The 18,271-nt window shown below is 49.7% G+C and overlaps 1 protein-coding gene and 1 long non-coding RNA gene across 5 annotated transcripts in view; one reads left to right on the top strand and one right to left on the bottom strand.

Annotated features, from left to right (window-relative positions):
• Positions 1-18,271, top strand: part of PPM1H (protein phosphatase, Mg2+/Mn2+ dependent 1H) — a 253,471-nt gene that overhangs the window by 210,841 nt on the left and 24,359 nt on the right. For 3 of the 4 annotated variants that reach the window (XM_025476754.3, XM_025476757.3, XM_025476756.3), the window contains exon 9: positions 17,596-17,747. In XM_025476754.3, coding sequence (XP_025332539.3) covers positions 17,596-17,747 — 152 coding nt within the window. Of the gene's footprint in view, positions 1-225; positions 463-17,595; positions 17,748-18,271 lie in introns of those variants that run through there. The other variant, XM_025476755.3, reaches the window with a different exon arrangement.
• Positions 4,131-13,298, bottom strand: LOC118350146 (uncharacterized). Its single transcript, XR_007413352.1, has 2 exons — positions 7,390-13,298; positions 4,131-4,318 (listed from the first exon to the last, which is right to left on the bottom strand). It is a non-coding gene; the product is annotated as an uncharacterized LOC118350146 (long non-coding RNA).

Below are 18,271 nucleotides of genomic sequence, written 5' to 3'. Positions count from 1 at the left end.
TAGACCAAAAGTTTGGCCCCTGTTCCCCCCGAGCAGGCCAGGAAGAACTTGCTGTGGCCTTCCTGCGCCTGACCTTGAGTTTCCCACAGCTCCTGACCACAATGCCTCTCCTCCCCGGCCCCAAACATCCAGATTATCAGTCTTTTCCCATCTAGGGTTAATCTCACACGCTTCTCCTGTGGAGACTTCCCTTCCCCACCAGAAGTAGCCTCTGTCTCTCCACAGATCCTCAGGTCTGGAAAATCCATCCCACTTTCTGTCTCATCGTGCGGTTGTTGGTGTAGATGCCTTATCCCCTCTCGCACCCTAATCGCCTGTATAACTCATAGCCTTCAGCTGGTGTTGAGAGAAGTTAACTGGAAAGACAAATCCTGTTTTTTGGTTGAAAAAAATGTTTTTCCTCACCTACAACTGATTGTCAGAAAAAAAAAAAAAACACTTTTCTGATGATATGGGAAACAATGTCCAGTTCTACTTCAGGGCGTATCTTTATTATTTATTTATTTATTTATTTTTAATATTTTATTTATTCATGAGAGACACAGAGGCGGGGGTGGGGGGGCGAGACACAGGCAGAGGGAGAAGCAGGCTCCACGCAGGGAGCCTGACATGGGACTTGATCCTGGGTCTCCAGGATCACGCCCTGGGCTGCAGGCGGCGCTAAACCGCTGGGCCACTGGGGCTGCCCCAGGGCATATCTTTAGTAAACGTTTTGCTTCTAAGTCGTAGAGGAATCTAAGTCATAGTGGGTTATGGGTATATTTTCTTTGACGTTAACGAGGAGGCTGGGCGTGGGTGGCAGCTAGTGTTGGCGATCCCCCCGGTGTGCCGGGGCTGGGCCTCTGCGTCGCTGACTTTTCCTTCGCGGCTGCAAGGTGGTGGCAGGTGCGCTAGGCATCGCATTTCCAGCAGAGGTGGGAAGGAGGAGGCGGGCAGCCCGTCTGGCCCAGCAGCTACTCACTTGCGTCTCACTGGCCAGAACTGTGTCACATGACCTCCGCTGGCTGCATGCCACAGGGGTTGAGGGAGAGAGCTTGACCTTTCCCCAGTTTGACGCCAGAGGGGAGCCAGGGACGGTGAGTCAGGAACCCATGGTGTTTGCATTCTGTGTAATTACCTTTTAAAGCAATGTCTTGCCCTGGAAATGCCCACAGCGTTTAAATAGAACTCCATGGGCAGGCCCTTCCCAAGGGTAGGTGCTGTTTTATCAAAGGCTCTTTTTGTTGGAGGGAACCCTGGCCCATTCAGGCTAACTCAAAGGAGGAGGTGTTTGCCGTAATCATCTTAGAAGAGGTATTCGTGGTGTGTGCAGGAGGCCCCCTGAACAGCCAGGTGCTGTGGCATCAAGGCCCCCCAGAGAGCCTCAACAGTGGGGGTCTGTTCCGTTCATGAAGGTGTTATGCCCAGACATGTTCCATACGTGTCTGCTACCCATCAGCCCAGTCTCACTCCCCCAATTCCGGGTTACCAGAGAGGAAGCTCATTGCTCCAGCTCGCTCTTTATACTAGGCCACAAGTGACTTCCCAGCCCATAAGCTGCCCCTTCAGCTTGTCCACTCCAGAGCCATCGAGGGGCCCACACAGCCGCCTAGGCCCACCCCATCGGCAGGCCGGTGAGCAGGGCAGGTGGTTCTTTAGGGTCTTTATTGCTGAGGCAGGCATTTAAAATACACGTGGCCAGGATCCCTGGGTGGCACAGCGGTTTAGCGCCTGACTTTGGCCCAGGGCGTGATCCTGGAGTCCCAGGATTGAGTCCTGCGTCGGGCTCCCGGCATGGAGCCTGCTTCTCCCTCTGCCTGTGTCTCTGCCTCTCTCTATCATAAATAAATAAGTCTTTGGGCAGCCCCCGTGGCGCAGCGGTTTAGCGCCGCCTGTAGCCCAGGGCATGATCCTGGAGACCCGGGATCGAGTCCCACATGGGGCTCCCTGCATGGAGCCTGCTTCTCCCTCTGCCTGTGTCTCTGCCTCTCTCTCTCTCTCTCTCTCTCTCTCTGTGTCTCTCTCATGAATAAATAAATAAAATCTTTAAAAATAAATAAATAAATAAATAAATAAATAAATAAATAAATAAATAAATCTTTAAAAAAAAAATAAAATACACGTGGCCACGAGAGGTTGGGAAATCACGGAGGCAGAAAACTCTAGTAAATATAAGGCCTAGAGGACACACACGTTTTCTGATATTACCCAGAATTTCAAATGAGATCAGCTGGGTGGAAATAATAATTACCATTCGTCAGGTGGCTGTGGATGTCTCTCTTTGAGCCCTCACAGCAGTTCTGCGTGATGGGGGCCAGGACTACATACGGTGTCCCAGGTGCCCCAGAAGCTTATGGATCCCTGATCCCTCTATTCAGGGGATTCACAAATTAGTGCTGAAACTACTCTTGGCCAGAGGAAAGCAATAAGTCCTAGACCCATGAACTCTGTATTTTCCCCCTTGAGAGAGAGGCATTTATCAGACATTAAATGGTGCCATAGTCTTTCTACTTGCAAAAGGGACAGATGAAGTATGACTCATGTCCTTGGGGGGGGGGGGGGCTCAGCACTAATTAAACACTTTGCTTCTTAAAGCAGAGTGAAAACTTCCTTCTCGTCCCCTTCCACATACACCTATTTTTTTCTATATAAAGCGAGAATAAGTGTGGTTTGGTTTGAAGGAGAATGATTTCTATACAATTCGATTATAGATCTTCTGATCGCTCTATTAGCATGGCTCCAAAGAAGAGGCTCTCCTTGGGCGTGCATGGGAGATTCCCTGAGAACAGATGAGAGAGCCCAGTGGGATGATCAGAAGCCTTACGTCACCTCTCTAGAGTGATGCTGGTTTGCAGGGAATTGGGTTGGTTAGTGCAGCATTGGTGAGGGATTGGACAGGGTGTTTCTTTGGGTTTTTTTTCAGATTATATTTATTTATTCATGGAGACACAGAGAAAGAGTGAGGCAGAGACACAGGCAGAGAGAGAGAGAAGCAGGCTCCATGCAGGAAGCCAGACATGGGACTCGATCCCGGGTCTCCAGGATCACAACCTGGACTGAAGGCGGCGCTAAACCGCTGAGCCACCGGGGCTGCCCTGGACAGGGTGTTTAAAAGGGAACTGGCCACCTCTGGTAAAATGTAAGCACTCTTAGAAAAGGTGTAGAGTTCAATAAAGTGTGGCTTTTTTTAGTATATGTGCTGCCGAAGCGAGCACAATAAAGTGTAGTTTTTATAATAACAAGTGACATTTATCAACTGCTTAGTCTGGGCCAGACAACTTACTGTGTCCTTTATACTCAGTTTCTCCTCCTCCCAACTCTAGGAGGTACATATGCCTATTATACCCATTTTGCAGATTAGGAAACTGAGATGCAAAGAAGTGAAATAACTCCCCCCAGGGTTGTACAGTTATGAAATAACAAGATGGTACTCCTACCCGGGCCTGTCTAATTTGATCCGGGTCTGTCAGGGAGAAAAGCTGAGTTCAAAGAAATTTCTCTAGACGGTGTCTAAGGGACCCTCTGAATACAGGTTCACAGTGGCTCTGAAGAGGATCTTTGTCCTGGGACCTCAGTGGCTCACATTTCTCAGGGAAATACTGCTAACCTCAGCTACAGTTGTAAAAGAAAAATGATGGCGTAGTAGAAAAAGTAATTGGGAAAGACAGTAATAGGCTTCGGTGTGTGCCAACCTCGGCCAGACAGAGTTGTGCAAAATAAGATTGTGCACGTATAATTTAGCTTAATGGGTATGTAGCGTAGATCCCAAGATTCCTTTGCACGAGATTAAAATTGTTGTACATTTTAAATGCTTCCAGATGGAGAGGGCTTAGCCAGAACCAGGAAAGGGGGAGGGAGGTTGGAGAGAAGAGGAAGAGAAGCTGGAGTTGGCCACCATGGAGGGCTATGGAAGAAAGACCGGCACAGGGGGACCCCCTCGTCCCCAACCTCAGAGTAAAGACTCCTCTTCCTTGGGCGGTGGTGATAAAGGCAGACACCAGAGACATGGCTGGCGGGCTTCTTGCGGGGAGCTCAGGAAGCCAGGTGCATTTATCTAAACCATCCTTTCCTGCCTGCATCCCCTCACCTCCCACCCCACGCCTACCCTGGCTTTCCAACTGTGACTTCCTAAGAACATTCCCCTGCTCTGCTTCATCTTTGCCAAGCATGGATCTTTATTTCACATTTGGGTTCTAAATTTCAAATCCAGCTCAGTCTGGTAATTTTAACAGTCAGGGAGAAAATGCGAGTTAGTTCTAAGAAAAAAAAGGCTCCAAAATCTTCTTGGAAATCAGCATTGTTCCCTTCATCATTATAGCTCCTAATTCGATTTGATGAGCTAAATAAAAATAAGACAAAAACATGTGTATCAAATTTATGTAAAAAATGCTCAGGGGTTTAAAAATTAGAGAAGGGTTTCTAGCCAAACACATTTTCGGTTTCGCTGAACACAAGGCGCTGGAAAAATCTCGAGTTTGCCAAACCCAAAGAGAGGCCGCCAGGTTTGCTGAGCCTCCTTCCTATCTTCCAAGGTCTAAGGCAGGGATTTCTGGCCAAGAACTGAATTCCACAAGAGGCCCCCGCCAACCAAACGTTGGCCTGCCCGTCGAATGTGGAGGCGTTTGGACTCTCGTCTGGTCCACAGCACCATGTTTTCCCCGTGTCACAGGGTAAGATGCAGCCTCTCCCCACATAAGAGCAAGAGCCTCAGCCGGGTCTCCCATCTTCTTGCTCGGTGAAGCTCATCAACCTCCCTCCTCCTTCTGCTGTCCTGCAGGAGTTCAAGTAGAGAAGGAAAGGATCGGGGAACTCAGGCCCTGGAGCCCAGACTCTCCCCCTCTTCTCTTCCAGCATTTCTTCTCCCCGCCCCAATGCAGCACATTTCTTGGCACAGGTCTGCAGCCTAACCCTCCAGATGTTCTCTGCTCCGCACCCCTTTCCAACCCGTAACCGCGCCCCCCCTCCCCCAGAGCTAGGACTCCTCTTAATGTTCCTGGCTTTCTAGCCCATACTCCAAGACCACCTTTAGCCCCCTTTCGGACCCTTGGGAGAATGGGGTCTTCTTCTTTCTTGCAAAGCCAGCCCCTCCCTTGACTCTGCAGCCCCTCCTGCCCCTGCCAGACTGGGCCACAAGGAGCCCCCATGTTCTCCCAGATTCATTGTTCCTTTCCTTGATGTTCAAGATTCCTATTGGCTTTTTTTTTTTTTTTTTTGGTCACTTCAGCTGACTCATTTAGCTCATTCTCGCCTTTCTTCATCTCTTTTTTCTTTGATCTGAAACCGCCTTCTCTAAGAGAAGGAAGACCTTAGACTCTAGTATCTCAATGCCCCTGTGACCTGCACTACGTTAGCCTGCCTTTCCCTTCCCTCGGGTGAGGCAAAAAAGCCTCTGTTCACAAGGTGCTAGGAAAAGCAAGTGAGAACACATCTGGGAACTGTCTGGCACAAGGTCTGGTACATGGTCAGAAATGGTCAGGAAATGCTAGTCTTCCTTCCCCATCAGCTTCTGGAAGGCTTTACACTTGGGGCTTCCAGTATTCATTGCCATATGAAGAGAGAATGACTCTTTTATTTGGGCCTCCTCATTGTGTCCCCTGAAAACATGAACATTATTTAAGATCTCATAGTTGACATCTTAACATTTAAAGTCTCCTTATTCTTGGTAGCTTTTCCTACCCCAAGCCAAAGTCCCATTTTGGGAAAGGGCATGTTTTATTGTATTACATACTTTCTGCAGTCTGAACAATTCATTAAAAAAAAAAAATGGATGCATAACAACATGGGAAAAAAGCTGTATTATATTAAGTGAAACAATATGATTGTGTATACAAAGAGCATGATCATAAGTTAGTAAAAAGGTAATGCACGTGTATACAAATATACTGTGAAGGAAATTTAATAAAATGGAAGCAGTAAATATCTCTGGATGGTAGAGAAGGAAAATCTTATTTAAAAAAAGATTTTTTTTTTAACTTCCCTAGACCCCTCAAAAATACCTTAGGAGGTGGTTTGATATAGTACTTAGAAACTCAGATCAGTGTCTTGACTTCAAGCTCCATCTTCACTTAACTAGCAGGGTGACCTTGAGAAAGTTACTTTCCCTAAATCTCAGCTTCCCCCTCAATAGAAAGAGGACAATAGGGTTGTTACACTCGGGAACTTAATAGAACAAATTAAATTACATATATCAAGTACTTAGCCAGAACCTGGCGTAATAAATATTTGCTCCTAGCGCCTCTTCCAATTCCATCAAGACCACAAGATTTCATTGGCTCTTTACATAGAAATCATGAGTCCAATCACGTTTACTGAGCCAAAAACTAGGGAACGTGTCCTCAAAAGAATTAGAATTTTTGGGCAAGTTGGAATATGTGACTAGCAGAGGAATAATCAGCCATAAACCCCATAATTCCTGCTTCCTAAGAGGCCAGGGGAATTCTGAGAAAGGAAGGAGAATGATACCATGTGAAGTAGGAGGACAAGATAAGTAGGACAAGAAAAAAGAAGGAAGCAGGAGTGAGTCTGCTGTGAAGTAGAATTTGTCTTATGGGGTCACTGAGTTTGGAAGATGAGCTTGAAGGGCTATTAGCTATCATAAAGCTAATTACTGTGGAGGGCCTTGAACCGGACCCAAGGCAGTAGGTAAGGTCTTTAGCAAGGGGGGTAGCATGATAAATGTTGGGGTGGAAGCCTGGAAAGCACATACATGGCAGGCGGAGGGGTGGGGAGAAGCAGGCGGGGAGGCGGTTGTAGAACTGAAACTATGGCAGCGACTGGGAAAACGAAAACAAGGCCCATCTGAGCAACGCTTCAAAAAATGTAACAAGAACCAAAGGCAGACTAGATTCAGGGGATAAAGTGCAGTGAAACTCTAAAAATTAAAACTACACCACTTTCTAGCCTAGGAAAAGGGAAGGGTGTTGCTTGTTGGGATCTGAAGAAGAAAACTAACTGTGCACCTTTTTCCCTCGGAGTTTTCTGAAAGAATTAAAAACATAGACCACAGGTGCCTGGGATGAAAACAGCATGAGAGCTGGCACCAAGTAAGGCTAGAGATTAGAGTTCGGATTTAAGACCAAGGGGGCCTTCTTATTCTTCTGCTCCACCCAAATTAAATGTATGCCCGGGAGAGCCGTGCGCTCTGTTCTGTCCACCCCACAGGAAGTGGTCTTCCTGATATTTACCCACTGGAGGATAGGAGCAGAGGGAACCAGCACGGCCTGTGGAAGAGAGAAGCCAAGGAGAAGACTCCAGGAGGCTCAGGGTCCCATCCCATCTCCCCATCCACGGGGCGTGAGGTGCCTGGACATGACATATCCCAGTGCCTTGTGCCTCTCTGGACTGTGAAACAAACCACCTCGGAGCTTAGAGTCTTGACAGAACAGTGTATTATCTGTATCGAGATGTCACCTTTCCTGGTTCCATGAGTGGGCTGGGCTCAGCTGGGTGGTTGTCTCTGGGAGAGTCTCACAACGGCTCAGCTGGGTGGTTGTCTCTGGGAGTCTCTCACGACACACTTGGATATCAGCTGGGGCTGGAGTCATCTGAAGACCAGATGGGCAGGTAGTCCAGAATAGCTCACCCTCAGAGCTGGCAATTGTGACATCGGCCATCAGCTAAGAGATCAGCTGAGGCAGCTACATGATCAGCTGAGTAGCCTCTCCATGAGGTTTTGGCTTTTCATAGCCTGGCAGCTGGATTCGGAGAAAAAACATCTCAAGAGCCAGTGGTTCAAGAGTGCCAAGCGGAAGCTCTAAGGCCTTTTAGGACCTAGCCTCAGAGACCCCGGGTGGCTCAGTTGGTTAAGCATCTGACCCTTGATTTCAGCTCAGGACATGGTCTCAGGGGTGGAGACACCAAGCCCTGAGTTGGGCTCCACACTCAACAGGGAGTCTGCTTGAGATTCTCTCATTGGTGTCTGTGTGCGTATTCATAATTATTTCTGTATTATTTTTTTGTAAAGACAGCTGCTGGAATTGTGTACATTTCAGGCCTCACAAACTCTGGATACCCCTACAAAAGAAAAGTAATGAGTTCTGTCCAAGGATACTTGATACTCTAGAACAGTTGTATTTGGCAGTTTTCTTTTTCTAGTTTTATTGAAATACAGTTGACACGTAACATCGTATATACATTTGAGGTATACAGTGTGTTGATCTGATACCCTGTGTATATTGCAAAATGACTACCACCCTCGCTGTATCACACCATACAATTACTGCTTCTGTTTTGTGGTGAGAACACTTAAGCTTTTACCCTCTGGGCACCTTCTAAGTATCTAATACAGTATTATATATAGATGTGTGTATATTTTATATGTATTTTACAGCATCTACAGATTGTATATAACCATGCTGCAATGCTGCACTTTAGATCCCTAGTCTTATAACTGGAAGTCTGTGCCCTTCAACCAACATCTCGTGCATCTTTCTTTTCTGTTGGGGTGACGTATTCTTGGAGGCTGTATGCTCCCCTTTCATCACTACCATCACCACCACTTTGAAAATGGGGGAGGGGGGAAGCGGGGAATCACATTAATAGTGTGGAGAAGCTGCTTTTATGTGACCGTGGTGCCATCTGACCCCACATCTAGGAAAGATTTCGTGACTTAGCTTATCCTCCATCTGCATCTCTAACTCTCTGGGCTAGCTGTAAAAATCACTTGTATGCATATGCGTGACATTTTCTTGGCTTGTTTCCACTGGGAAGTGACTTGGGAGGTAACCAGCTATTTGAATAAAGCCAGAATTTGACATTTACTTGACACCAAAAAAATTTCGCCTGGCAACTCATAAAATATATGGTCACACAAAGGAGCCAACCTCTATATTGTGTCAAATATTTCTTCTCACTGGAATAATTTCCCTCTGATCCCCTTCTGAAAAATAAGAATTTCACTTGAACATTTCAGTTAAACATGCAGTACCTTTTTTTGCATTAATTTATTGTATTACACACAGAATAGCTTGAGAAGTTTGTTTGAAAATGCAAATCCCGGGGCACCTGGCTGGCTCAGTTGGTAGAGCATGAAACTCTCGATCCTCAGGGTCATGAGTGCGAGCTCTATGTTGGCCGTAGAGTTTATCTTAAAAACTAAAAATAAAAACAGACTTTATTATATATAAAGAAAATGAATGCTTGTGACCTCACTGACATAAAATGATGTCCACACCTCAGTGGCCGCTAAACCATTCAGCAGATGATAGGCAAGCATGACATCATCAGCTATAATATTTGAATACCAATCTTTTTTGTAAGAAAGGGAAGGAGAGTGAGGAGTAGGGGCAAAGGTAGAGGGAGAGAGAATCTTAAGATTAGCGCAGAGCCCAACATGGGGCTCAATCTCACAACCCTGAGATGGTGACCTGAGCCAAAATCAAGCATTGGACACTTAATCAACTGAGCCACCCAGGCACCCCTGAAGACCAGTCTTTAACATCTGTTTACATTTGGTTTATTACTTGAGAGTTCTTGGACCATGTGTGATGAGACTGGTATTTGAATAAAATAACATTTTTTAAAAATGCAAATCCCTGGAATCCACTTCCTGAAAATCTAAAGCATGAGTGCAGGTCCTAGGAGTTTTCACAATTTTAGACAATTCTGTAATAGAGAATCCAAAGACCAGTCTTTGAGAGGCACCTGACTGGCTCAGTCAGTAGAGCTCGTGACTCCTAATCTTGGGGTTTTAAGTTGGAGCCCTATGTCGGGTGTAGAGATTACTTAGAATCTCAAAAAAATCCCCATAAATTTTTGTTAAGATTTTATTTATTTATTCATGAGAGACACAGAGAGAGAGAGAGAGGCAGAGACACAGGCAGAGGGAGAAGCAGGCTCCATGCAAGGAGCCTGATGTGGGACTCGATCCCAGGCCTCCAGGATCACACCCTGAGCTGCAGACGGCACTAAACCGCTGCGCCACCGGGGCTGCCCCAAAAATCCCCATAAATCTAAGACCACTCTTGGAATAATACTGCCACAAGCCATTCCTCGCTGTGCTTCAGGAACTTCAATTCTTCATCCTAACATGGGTTTGTTCTCCATCCGTGTTCTAGTCCCAGACTGCACGATTCATTCTCACCGTGCACGTGGCTAGTGCCAGACTAGTAGGTGAGGGCCACCACACACCTCATTCTCCACTTGAGCACCAGTCTCCTGAGACCTGGGCTCCTTGCTTCAGAGTCACTGCAAGCTGTGGGACTGGCTTTGCCGCCCGGCAGGGGCCCCACAGCTTACCAGGCACAGTTGGGTCTTCTCTCCTAAGGCAAGATGCATAGTAACTTGCTCTCTTGCTCACTTGAGATCCTGCCATTGTGATAAAAAGGTCCTGTGAAGTAGTAACACGCTCGGGTTACGTGGTTATGTTAAGTCCCAATGGCCAGAAACAGCAACTACACAAGGAATAGTGGTCATTTCATTATTTATTCATCAGGTGATGACATAAGTTATCCTCTTAGCCAGGACGTTTTTAAGAGTCAGTATGGACACAATATTTATGCTGGGAAAACAGCACAATCCAAGACTATCTCATGCACATGGGGACGTGTGGTCACTCTGTGCCTCCTCCCTGGATTCGACATGACCCAGTCCACCTACACTGCACCCACAGTCTTTCACTCACAAGCTGGGGTTTCCTCTGACTTTGTAAGTGGGCATGTTAATGAATACAGATGTATTCCTCAAAGCATTGAGAAGCTAGATTCAAACCCATTGATTCACTGGTTCATTCAATGAGCCTTTGATCCAGTGGTGCCCAAGCCAGTGGAAGCCCAAAGGAAGGAGTCGATCATGGGAGTAGCCCAGCACGTAAAGGAAATTCCTTCCGATGGCCTATTGCCTCACTGAGCTGCAAAGTATTGGCCTCAAGAGGAGAAAATGGAAGCCGTACACTCTACTGGCCTGGCACCGGGTGCAGCTTCAGGCTCCCTACCTAATATTTTAGCTGGTGTAGAAACATTTTAGCTATTAAGTTGTATCCACCCTCCAAAGTCAAGTGTTTACTTTATCCGAAGGCAAAAGAGAAAGCAAACCCACAAGAATATCTGTGGTATATTTCAAATATAAAATTATACCCACAGCCCAAACAGCCGGCTCCTTTTGGGGAGCATGCGTAGCCAGCATATTTTTTTTTAATTTTTATTTATGATAGTCACACACACACACACAGAGAGAGAGAGAGAGGCAGAGACACAGGCAGAGACACAGGCAGAGGGAGAAGCAGGCTCCATGCACCGGGAGCCCGACGTGGGATTCGATCTCAGGTCTCCATGATCGCGCCCTGGGCCAAAGGCAGGCGCTAAACCTCTGCGCCACCCAGGGATCCACCAGCATATTTTTAATACTTAAATGTCCCTTGATGTGTTCACAGTCAGATGCCCTGAGATCATGTGGCCAGTCACATGCAGCCCTAACTCATCCTGTGATGGGAGGGTCCGAGAACAGTGATGCCATAAGCATCCCCAGTGGCCACCAAATCCTAAGCTTTCATTTCGCTAGGGAGACACTGAAGATATGAAAGGCCGTGCCTCATCACTCACCATTCCCCAGTGAAAATCCAGTACTGTAGCCAAACCAAACTATATAAAGCCACCCAAGCACACCAGCCCCCGTCAGCTCCCCAGGCTTTGGCCCCTGCCGTTCCCACCATGTGTAAGGCATATGATCCGGCTCCTTCTTTCAGACACTCCATGTGATGAATCACTACTTCTTTGCATATTCCCAGCAAGTAGTCAGTAGACTCTGAAAAATGTGAATGACCAAGGTGGTTTTGCCTACACTCTAAGGAGTGGAAGTGGGTCTCAGACCCAAGTCTTTTGCCACCAAATTCAGCGTGTGTTTCAGAATTGCAACAGAGAATCTGGACACTGTCTTGGGGGCCTGCCAGAATGCCAGCATGGAAATAATCTGCTTGGTTTACAGGACCACGAGGAAATATGCTGGAGTTTTCTTTCTGTTGTGGGGTAAGCGCCATATTCAGTGTTCTATAGGTTGAGCTGTTGGGTTGGCTCCGTGAGGTAGAGAGGATAAGACTTTGTATTCTCCTTATTTTGTACCACCCGTTGGCATCCTTCGTCTTGAGAACTCTCTGGCTTTTCTGCCAAGGACACTATTGACAGTCCCAACCACTGTTGTTTTAAATGCGATTGTCATGGAACCCCGAGGCCCCCAGCCCCCTCTTACTCCTCTCCTTCCACCAGCTGTCTTACTTTCCGGTGTACTGCCCTGAGGTCAGTGCCACAAAGAATAACACGTGCTACGTTAGATTTGTAGTTTCCTTCCACGTTATCCCATTTGATCTTTATAACAGCTTTGTGACAGAGGTAGAGCGGGTGCTATCACATTTTTTCCACTTTTTATAAAGATTCATTTTTTCACGAGAGACAGAGAGAGAGAGGCAGAGGCACAGGCAGAGGGAGAAGCAGGCTCCACGCAGGGCCCCCGGGGTGGGACTCGATCCGGGTCTCCAGGATCACGCCCTGGGCTGCAGGCGGGCGCTAAACCGCTAAACCACTGAGCCACTCGGGCGTCCCCTTTTCCCCCCCCCCCCCCCCCAATTTTTAAACAATGGTTTTAGCGATGAGAAAATTGAGAGCAAAAGAAGATAAACCGTTTATCTCAAGTCTCGAAGCTGGGGAGAAGCAGAACCTGAAGTGAGGGCTTCTGGTGACGCACCGGGCTCCTGTGTCCCCAAGGCCAGGCCTGCGCCGCGGGAGCTCAGGGGCCCACGCTGAGGGCTTCCGAGGGACGGCGAAGGTTGGCGAATTCGCGGAGTTGATAAAGCCGTAGGAGCGGCCCGGGGCGGCCCGGAGAGGCCGCCGAGGCTTGGCAAACGGAAGAACTGATGGGGCCTTTCTGAGAAGCAGCCTCGAGAGCCGGGTCAGCCGACGCGCCCACGGCTCCGTTCGCCTCCAGCCGAGGCCCCTCAGGAACGGGGCGGACGCGGGGCGAGGAGGAGGCGAGGGGGAGGCGAGGCGGAGGCGGAGGTGAGGCGAGGCGAGGCGAGGCGGGTTCTGCGCAGGCGCGGAAGCAGCAGCCTGCGGCGGCGCCAGGGGTGGTCCCGGGTGAAAGGCCTGCTTGTGCCTGCCCCGAGCTCCGCGGCTCGGCGGCCCGGCTCCTCTGCTCCCTCCGTTCGCCGACGGGTTTGGTTCGCGGCTCCAGTGAGGACGGGGAAGAAAGGGGGAGCCCGCGGCTTCTGCTGGAAACCCGCGCCCTGTGCGGCGGAGCTGACGAGCTGCCTGCGCGGTCGCCGTGTGGGCGCGGCCTGGGAGCGGCCGGCGGCCCGGCCCTTTCTTCCCCGCGCGCTCGCTCCTCGCTGGCCCTTCCCCCGGCAGGCGTGCCCGGAGACCGGCCCTTCACGGCCAACACCTCCGCCGGGCCCGCGGGAGGGACGCCAAGGGCGTCGGGGCAGGTGGCAGGACCGGCCGCGCCCAGCGAGGCGGGCGCCTCCCTCGGTTGTCGGCCGAGACGTCGCGCCAGATGCGGAGCCGCGTGCTGCAGGGTCGGGAACGGGACCGCGGGGGCCGCGGAGACCTCGCCCCCCGCCCCGCCCACGCACGCACACGCACACGCGCGGGAATATGCCCGGGCTCAGAGCCGCAGTCCGAAGGCCAAGGTGGGCCCGAGCCCAAGTGTGTCCAGGGGACTCTCCAGCACGTGCCATGACCTGGCGGCAGAGACGCACAAGGGGCCCAGACGCGGCCGACGGGGAAGAGCCGGCGGGGCGGGCGGCGGAGCAGGCGCAGGAGCAGGCGCAGGAGCAGGCGCAGGAGCAGGCGCAGGAGCAGGCGCAGGAGCAGGCGCAGGAGCAGGAGCAGGCGCTGGCTCGGTCTTCCTCAGGATCGCGGGGGCAGGACGGGCCGCCGCACCCCGTCTACCACCACCTCCCGAGGAAGGACTGGGAGGCCCGAGGCGACCTGTGGGAAATCCCCCCTCGTTGAGCTCCTGTTCAAGCAGCGCCTCCCCCGCCCCCGCGGGCCTCCCCTGACCGTGTCTTCTGAAAGGACCCTCTTGTCATTCTTCTGACTCTGACCCTTCTTCAGCGCGCCTGTCCCCTTCCGACATCGGAGCGTGGGTCTCACCTGCTCGTGTAGAAGCTGTGAGGGGCGGGGGGCGCCCGGGGGCTCAGGCAGGGAAGCATCTGACTCTTGCTTGCGGCCTCGGGTCGCGATCGTGGGGTCATGAGATGAGAGCCCCGCGTTGGGGTCCACGCCGAGCGCCCCTCGCCCTCTGCCCCTCCCACCCCCCAAAGGCGTGGTGAGGGGCTTTGGTCCCTGTATCTGCGGTGCCTAGAAAAGTAGTGAACACATAGTAAGTGCCCAAGGAACACGTCGGCAAAGGCGCTTCCGGGAGGGCTTCCAGGGGCGCGGACGGATCCACCCTGGCGCCACCTCTCCGCCGCTCAAATTCTATTGCTTTCAAAAATACTTGGATCTCAAAGATTCCTGTGGCCTTTCTCTCCCTTCTTGGAAGCTGGGAGCCTGGGAAGGAGCCACAGGGAGCCCTGACCCTGCTCCCCTTCACGAGCCCCGCACATCTCTCCCCTCCTGGGGCCTGCAGACGCTCTCCTCCTGGTTCCCAGGCCTGGGGAGCCTCAGAACCATTAGTTTAATGGGAGGCTTCCTGGAACATCCAGAAGCTATTTACGCAATGGAAGAGGGAACTTGGGAGAGGTGAGTGGGGGAGTGTGGTCTGATTGAGGAAGGCCGGCAGCGGCTTCTGGGAGGGGAGGTCAGGACTCCCGAGCCCGCCCGAATCCTTTGAAGCCCTTGCCGTCCTGCCCTGCCGCCCAGTTTTTCTGAGAGCTTTTTCACAAAATGTTCTGCATCATAGGTTAATGTATAAGACACAAGCTGTAAGTGGAAAGTTGGCAGAGTCCTTTGGAAATTGGCTAAAGGGCAGGAAATAAAGGGTAGCAATAAAAACCTAAAAGGATGTTAATTGGGGAGTGCCTCAGGGAACGGGGTTGAGACCAGCTTTTTATTATTTACATTAAAAATACTTGAGAATGGTTTTGAAGGGAATTTTCGTGTTAGCTAATGAAACAGCCTCGAGAGCCGTGTGCGGAGATGTGAACAGTGGAGTTAGGGAAGGATTCCGTTTATGGAGGGAACCCAGGAGAGCATTCTCTAACGTGTACCAGTCCACACCCATTCTGTCCGCTACGTTTCCATCTGGGTAGTGGGCAGGATAACATGAGCTTAAACGACTCGAATCTCTACACATTTTTGGCCAGCAGGAAGCACGGGAAGAGATTCCCGCACCCTAAACCCGGGGTGGTCCTGAAATCTAATGGGATGTTGTCTTCAGACCTAGACATCTTTCTTTGAGAAGGAGCTAGAAGGCAGATGGAATCTCCTATTTAGCTGCAGGCGTAAGATTGGAACCGGAACACCTGACATCATCTCCCCACCTCCCATAGCACTTTCTATTCTGTGGAGCTCAGATTTTCACAAATATATTGCAGATACACCCCAATAAGAAGCGAGCAGTGGCTCTGCAGCAAAGTCTCTCGCATACTGCAAATCCCAGCACAGTGAGCCCGGGTGAACTTGGGAGCCCAGGGCCGACCTTGGCCGGCCTCTAAAGCCTGCCTCAGAGCATGCTGTGGGTCGGCCTCGGAGGCCGCCAAGCCCTGGATCCCCTTGTTTGCAAGCCTGGGCCAAGAGCACGGTCTTCAGCCTCGAGGCTCAGAGCGCGGTCCACCCTCAGGCCTCACAGGGAGTAAGCTAGCCGTGCAGCCTCTCCGGCCACACCCCAGAACTGAGTTAGAGCCTGCATTTTAGCAGGATCCCCAGCGGATTCCCAGGCACATTAGCATTCAAGAAGCATTGCTGTTAACACTTGTGACACCCAGGAATCACAAGAAAATTTTTAAAAGAGGATTTGGTTGCTAACCCTACAGTTTGAAAACGGGACCACAAGGGTCTGGTGGCCTGAGGGTAAAATTCTGGCCTTTGGGACATTCCAGTCTGCTGTAAACCTAAGATTCCCCTCGTTGTTTTCTTTGATTTGACCTCATACGGCACAGGGGCTTCTCTAGGAGGTAAACTTACCCTTGAAGTGAACGGACCTTTTGAGAAAAATGTTAAAAGCCCGTCCAGGGGGATGCCCCCGGGTGGCTAAGGGGTTGAGCGTCAGCTCAGGCCCGTGACCCCCTGGGGTCCTGGGATCGAGTCCCCACATGGAGCCTGCTTCTCCCTCTGCCTGTGTCTCCGCCTCCCTCTCTGTGTCTCTCATGAATAAATAAAAATCTCTTTTAAAAAGCCATTCCAGGATACCCCTTGAGTTCTCTTCCCCTGGGTGTAGGCCACGCCCTGGGCTGATAGCTAATTGTTCCCATCTAGTTAACAGGCCTCAGAGGCGTGGTACCTGGAGGCTGCTTTTCATTTGTGCTCATTTTCCAAGGGCTCTGGGTAGGTGTGTGGCATTTTGTCGGTTTCCGCTGCCGGGTGTAGGCTGTTAGCCCACAGGACCGCCCTGTGTCTGGGTGTCAGGGGCCTGAGGCAAACCTTTCTAAAAGGTAGGAAGCTTGGCTTTCAAAATGTGGATTTGAGCCTAGGTAGGCCTCTCTGAATTGAATTCTCTCTAGATTTGAGATGCCCTAACAGCGACTGTGTCGTGGGCCACAAACTCCTTCCTTTCCCTGCCCCTCCGCTTTCACCACCGCTTTCACTCAGACTTGCTTTTATTAGGATGGGAGAGAGAAATGAGAGAGCCTGAAGGCACCAGAAGATTGACAAAACTGACCCTGTCCTTAGCTCGTGACGTGAGGCACGCAGGGCTGGTTCTGCCAAATTAGGAGGGAAGAGCGATGAAATCCCAAACTCTTTTCCTGCCAGAGTTGGGTGACAGTGGAGTCGTGGCACAATCCAAATACCATTTCATTTTTATTCTTACTGGTTTCGTCAAAGTTGTTCTGTTAAATTCTCAAAGAATTTAGATGGATATTGAAATATCCAGGTCATTCCAGGTAGTAGAGATGAGGAAGGCTTCACATTTGCCAAAATCCACTTTGGAGATTCAGACTTAAGTGTGTGTTCTTTACAATTGAGCTAGATCGAGGCCCCTCAACTGTGAGTGTAGCATCTGAACCCTATCCTTACGTGAGAGGAGTCCTGCCCCTTGGGCCTCAAAGAGGTAAGCCGAAAGTAATTCAAGTGAGCCCATCAAATAGGTGTGTCTCCTTAGTCCTAGACAAATACATACGGAGCAACTGCTAAAGATCCGAGGCCGGCCTCATCTCCCCGCCAGACAGAGCCCAAGAGCAGGGAAATGTGCCATTCATCTTTCTCCTTAGAGCACCTGGCACAGGGTAGGCCCTTAGTATTTGTGGGATGGATGTGCGAAGAAAGGAAAGAGGCAAGCCTCTGACTGCTCTCCTGGCTAGCACCGTGTTGTCTAACTAGGTCTCCGGCATTACATTTTCAATTAATTCTTCCTTATCAGCTGTTTAACCCCTCCCCCCGCCCCCCCACCGTGCACAACCAAGAACCTTACAGTGCATATCTAAAAACCCCTAGGCTAAATGGGAAAAGAGAGAGGAATTCAGAGCTAATTTGTTACAGGAAATACTGTGCTCCCAAACCTCTTACATAGGAATATTCCCATTCTTCTCAGGTAAGAGTCTACGATCTCTCCAAATATGAGCATGGAGCGGATGATGTGCTGATCTTGGCCACTGATGGACTCTGGGATGTTTTATCCAATGAAGAAGTGGCGGAGGCTGTCACTCAGTTTCTTCCCAACTGTGACCCAGATGACCCTCACAGGTTTGTGCATTTCTATGATCGTAGGGTGGTTCCTCAAGCCAGTTTTTATGGTGTGAGGGAAATGAATTCTAATCTTTCCATTTTCATCATTCATGATTTGCTATAGAGCTGATATGGATGAATTAGGAATCAAACTGCAAAAGGGACAACAATTACTTATTAGAAGTACTCAGCCAAAAAAAAAAAAAAAAATCCTCCTTAAGTTAAACCCAGATGCAAATGGTAAAGAATTTGACTTGTAGGATATTTTGGCAGCATGTTTTTCACAATCTTCATCATTCCAAAGTGAGAATAAGCCAATTTGTGATCCTCCTTATAATACCAAATGCTCCCAGCATTGATTTTTATCCATTGGGAAATGATTTCTTTTGTGAAACACTGGGAAAGGAGAGAAAGATTAGAAGAGGTTTTCTTTTGTAGCATAATGACAGTGTAAATATCCCGAACAACTCTAGGTGACTCTCAGAAATAAACAGGAATCCCCTAGGGAGAGAGGCAGGTTTCACTTAGAACACAAGGAAACA

This window comes from Canis lupus, chromosome 10 (assembly GCF_003254725.2).
Source record: "Canis lupus dingo isolate Sandy chromosome 10, ASM325472v2, whole genome shotgun sequence".
Classification (NCBI taxonomy): Eukaryota; Metazoa; Chordata; class Mammalia; order Carnivora; family Canidae; genus Canis; species Canis lupus.
Note: the sequence above shows the minus strand (reverse complement) of the source record. Positions and strands in the feature narration are given on the sequence as shown.